Source organism: Echinops telfairi, unplaced genomic scaffold (assembly GCF_000313985.2).
Source record: "Echinops telfairi isolate 266 unplaced genomic scaffold, ASM31398v2 ScPeMD7_30;HRSCAF=105, whole genome shotgun sequence".
Classification (NCBI taxonomy): domain Eukaryota; kingdom Metazoa; phylum Chordata; class Mammalia; order Afrosoricida; family Tenrecidae; genus Echinops; species Echinops telfairi.
This window is the reverse complement of record NW_022103927.1, coordinates 3,490,436-3,495,158: the sequence shown is the minus strand read 5'-3', so window position 1 is coordinate 3,495,158 and position 4,723 is coordinate 3,490,436. Positions and strand designations below refer to the sequence as shown.

Here is a 4,723-nt window from a genome sequence, read left to right as displayed (position 1 = left end):
AAGGTTAGAGGGGCGGAAAAAAGAGGGAGAGGACTTGAAGGACCAGAGAGGGTCAGTGAGAAAAGTCCACAAAGGTGCAGAGGAGGGTTGGGAAGACGGCAGGAGGTGGGCGGTGCATGTTCTGGGAGCCCCACCACTCAGGTGGAAAAGTCAGGAGAGGTTGGGTGCCCCAGCAGGTTGGGGACAGAGGGCACTGCTCCGGGGAATGGGGAGGTGAGGGGAGGGGTGGACAAGGTTAGGATGCCTAGGGCGTGGGCATGTGCCCTGGAGGGATTCACTTACAGTGATGACCTCTAGCCGCTGCCGATAGAGGGAGCTCTCAGCCATGGGCCTGTGGGGAGCAGGCAGGGGGGCTGCTGAAGTGGGCAGTGGTCCCGAGCTTCCACCCCTCAGCAAGGCCACCCCTTGAAAGCCCCCCGCCCTGACTCCCACCACCAAGATCCCCGAGCTGCAGAAAAATGGACCAAATCCGGGCACTTTACCTGTTGCACCCTCTGTACCTGGAGGAGTTGGGCAGTGGGCGAGGGTCTCCTTAAAGGCTGAGCTAAAGCCCTTTCTAAGAGCCCTGGTGGTGTAGTGGTTATGAGTTGGGCTATGATCCCTACTGTGCGCAGTTTGAAGCCCAGTCCTTTCAACTCCTATGAACAGTTATAGTGCCCGAAACCCACAGTGGGTCACTGTGAGTCAGCATGAGTTTGGTTGAAAGCCCTTTCTAGTTCTAACCCCCCCACCCCACCCCACACACACACACACACTGAGCCAAACCTTGGAAGGCTCTTGTAAGGACCTATCCAAATAGGGGAACAGCTTAGGACATAGTCCTCAAAGGAGTAGTGTGGTTTGTTATTAATAATTTTCATTATGCACATCATTAGCCATGCTTATTAATGCGAGGACCCTTCCCGGCCTCTCCTACAGGCCCTCTCCAGTCCTGCAAGGCCCCTAACATGTTCTCAGTCCCTTGCCTTTTGCCCCCTCTTGGGAGGTTGCTTGGCCCCTACCCCACTGCCACCAAGTAGATTCACGGCCACCCAGTGTAGGGCAGGCAAGGCAGCAAATCTGACAGGCGTCGAAGGCCTCCTCTTTCTCCCTGCCCAGGAGCCCTTGGGTGCTGAGGCATAAGGAAGTCTGGGAGAGAGAAGTGCCCATCTTGCCCTGGACACAAGCCATTGCCATGAGAACTCTAGTTGCCAATCCTCCTGGCTGGGAGCAAGGGTCACTGGGTCACACTGCCTCGGTCTGGACTCTGAGCTGGGGGAGGGGAGGGGGAATCCGCTGTTGAAGGTTAACCTGAGAGTTAACCTTCCTCTCTCCTTGCCCCTCCTAGAACCCTACTGGAGCCCCTGGCCCCAACTCCTCCTCTGCTGCCCTGGAAGCCCAAGGCTGGCCATAGCAGCAATTCCATCCCCAAACCAAACCCACTGCAAGCCTGCAGGGCAGGGCAGGACGGCTCTTTAGGGCTTCCAATGCTGTGATCCAGGAGCAGACAGCCTCTGTCTTCTCCCATAGGGAGGTTTGAACCTCCAGCGTTGTGGTTAGCAGCCCAGCCCTTAACCCACTCTCCTACCAGGACCCCATGAGCACCGAATGGCAGCTCCCTGTCACTGAGTCCGTTCTGACTGATAGTGGCCCTACAGGGCAACATACAGCTATCCCCTGTGGGTAACAGGAACAGAAAGTCTCCTTGTCCCTGGGAGCGGCTAGAGGCTTTCAACTGCTGACCTGGCGGGCAGCAGCCCGCCGGGTAACCCGCTATGCAACCAGGCCTCCTTCCTGATGTCACAGCTTTGTAATGTGAACAAGAGCCTGTTAAGGGAGCATCAATCCATTGGCCGAACTCCTTCGGGAGTCCCAGATCTTCCCTGGCCACACCAAGCGCTTATTTAAGCCAAATCCATAGTCAGAGAGTCTACCACGGCTCATAGTGACCCTGCAGGACAGAGCAGAGCTGCCTCATCTTTAACCGGTCAGGCTGCCACATCGCTCTCGGAACGACGGCTGGCTTCCAGCCGCTGACCTTTCCCGTACCCGCTGGGCAGCCAGCCCCCAGGAGCACTTATTTAGCACACCCTGTCTATACATTGCTCTAAGTGGCCCAACCACACTTCCGCTCCCACAGCCTCAGCCACCTCCTGGCCTTGGCCAGATCGTGCCCCGCTGTGGCTGAGTGATTGCTAAGTAGACATTCCCAGCCAAGAATAAATCAGCCAACTCTTCAGTGGGTGGGTACCACGTGCCAGGCACCCAGTCTGTGCTTCATGTGGAATAACTACTCATCCTCCCAACAAGCCTTGAGGGAGTGGTTTTCCTGCCCCCATTTTACGGAGGGGGAGAACTGAGGTTCTGAGAAGCGATCATTGGGCCAAGAGGCTCGCAGATTCACATTCAAACTACTCACAGACAGTGGGGGTGGGGGGGCAGGGGATCGGCTAGGAGCCCCACTTTGCCTGACAGCCAGGATTTCAGCAGAAGTCATATTTGCGGAGTCTCCCACCTCAAGCCCTCTCCACCCCCATAGCACACCCTGTTTATAGGTTTGTCCCTGGGGTAGAAGTGAGGGCCCCCCTGCGAGATCCTACCCCCAAGATGTAATCTCTCTGCCTCTTCCTTGCTGGGGGGGATCGGGTTCCCATTGCTAGGCAACCAGGTTTGTAGTTGGTAAATAATGCAATGGGGGACCCAGAAGGGTGAGAAAATGAATTGGGGTCCCTGGGGGAGCCTCTTCCCCAGAATCTTTACAAGCCCCTAGAGCCCCTCCACACTCTTTTTTTTAAAGGCCCCCAGGTGTGAGACACTACAATGTCCTGAAGCACCCCACGTGCTGCCACCACTGTAGCGTCTACCTGTGGGAGGGCAGGGTCCCAGGCTGATGTCACCCGGGATGGGACAGCAGAGGCCATTTCATCAGACAGGTCATCGGTCGGATTTTGCCATTGCCTTTCCCACTTTGGGGCTCTTACTGCCGCCAGCGTCTCCAACTTTCCCGCCCACCCTGCACACTGAAGGGGTGATTCTAAGAGGCAGAGCCTAGAAGCCAGGGACCCCGGCACCCCGCCTCCCCTTCCAGACCTGGCCCCACCCCCAGGTTGGACTTTGAGCTTGCAACCTGCTAGGGTGGAAAATTTCCTGTAGAGAAAGGGGCCGGGGAGGGGGTCCACACCTCCAACCTGCCTCCCAGGAGCAGAGGGACATTGAAGAGGCCCCTGGGTAGCTGCTCTCCCCTCCACCCTCCCTTGTTCCCTCAGGAGAGGCTGGCTGGGGCTCGGGGCCGCAGAGCCGAGCCAATGTCCGTCCCCCATGGCCCTTCCAGGTCAGGTCCGAGGCCCCCACGCCTGACCCTGGACACTTACATGGGTGTGGCCGAAGACCACGCCTGGCTCTGCAGGGCCATCTCTGCCCAAAGCCCACGCACAGGCCTCCGAGTTCAGGACCCACCACCCGCTTGTCTGAAGGTGCCCTGGAGCTGTGACTTGGCCGGCAGGAGGGGGTGGGGGGGCTGCTGACGGGCGGTACCGGGAGAGCTGGTCCAGCTGGTTTGGGCCTGGAGGGAGGCGGGAGCCTGGGGTGAGGGGGCTGGGGGCTGGCGGCAGTTCTGGGGAGGTACTATCAGCTGTCTTGATCAATTATTTACCAGCCGCTGGCCTCCCTGAGCTCCCCGCTGCCTCCTGGCAAACACACTGGCACACGCGTGGCCAGCCATGCTGACAGGGGGTGCCGCCGACCGCCCTCCCCCCCTTCTCACCCCAGACAGAAGGCTTCAGTTCAATTTCCCTCCTCCCACCCCAAGGGTGATCCACCCCTGTGCACACCACAGCCCTCCCTTCTGGGGCCCTGGCTCTGGGGTGGGGGAGGGGACACACTGACCCATCTGGAGGTTCCTGGAGACCAGGGGCAGAGCATCACCGGAGCCAGGAAGACTTGACCTGGGCCACTGGGCAACTTGCTTCGTGGTTCTAGACCTTGGTTCTCGCAGCTGTGAAATGGGTTAATTAGATCCCATGCAGCCTCCAGGACTCTGGACGCCCCTCAGATGCAGTTAGTGAAAGTGAGAGAACTTTCCACTCAAATCTTGAAGGTTATCACTCACCCACCCCCTAGACACACACACACACACACACACACACACACACACACACACCACTCCTTAAAGGGCTAGCACACCCTTCCTCAGCTAACTCAACAGCTCGTTAACTTGGAATCCCAGTGGCGTAGTAGATAACAAATTGGGCTGCTAATCACAAGGTCAGCAGTTCCCACCCACCCTCTGCTCTAGAGGAGAACTGTCTTCTCCGGTGAAGGTTGACATGGACAGGGGCAGTTCTAATCTATGGATGGCACGGTGAGTTTGGGTGCATTTGGGAAAATTATCTCCTCTTCAGGCTGGTCCAGGGGACCACTCTGTTCTCCTGTGCTCCCCCCGCCCCCCATCCCTGCCACAGCCCTGGTTGCACTGTGCAATCTGATCTCAGCCCCAAGAAGAGGGGCACTTGCTTGGCCCTCGCATCTGAGATGATCTGAGGGCATCACTCCAGCTGCCTTTGTCCCTCCTGGTGGGGCAGAGGGGTTAGGGCCCCCTAAGTCCCACACCTTCAGCACCTCCTTCTTCTAGGTCACCCTCTAGGTCCTTGGGAGCCCAGAATGCCCTGAGTTCACTGCCAAGACCCCTATGACCTTGCCCCTGGGTCCTCCGTAGGGCAGACTGAACTGCCAGGGTGTGACCCCC

The 4,723-nt window shown here is 58.2% G+C and overlaps 1 protein-coding gene across 1 annotated transcript in view; it reads right to left on the bottom strand.

The window, feature by feature from the left end:
* Window positions 1-3,514, bottom strand: part of PALM3 (paralemmin 3) — a 10,082-nt gene extending 6,568 nt beyond the window's left edge. Inside the window, exons 1-2 of the mRNA XM_045289700.1 lie at window positions 3,351-3,514; window positions 153-331 (exon numbers count right to left, since the gene is read on the bottom strand). Coding sequence (XP_045145635.1) covers window positions 153-331; window positions 3,351-3,391 — 220 coding nt within the window. The 5' untranslated portion in view covers window positions 3,392-3,514. The remainder of the gene's footprint in view (window positions 1-152; window positions 332-3,350) is intronic.
* Window positions 3,515-4,723: the final 1,209 nt, after the last annotated feature.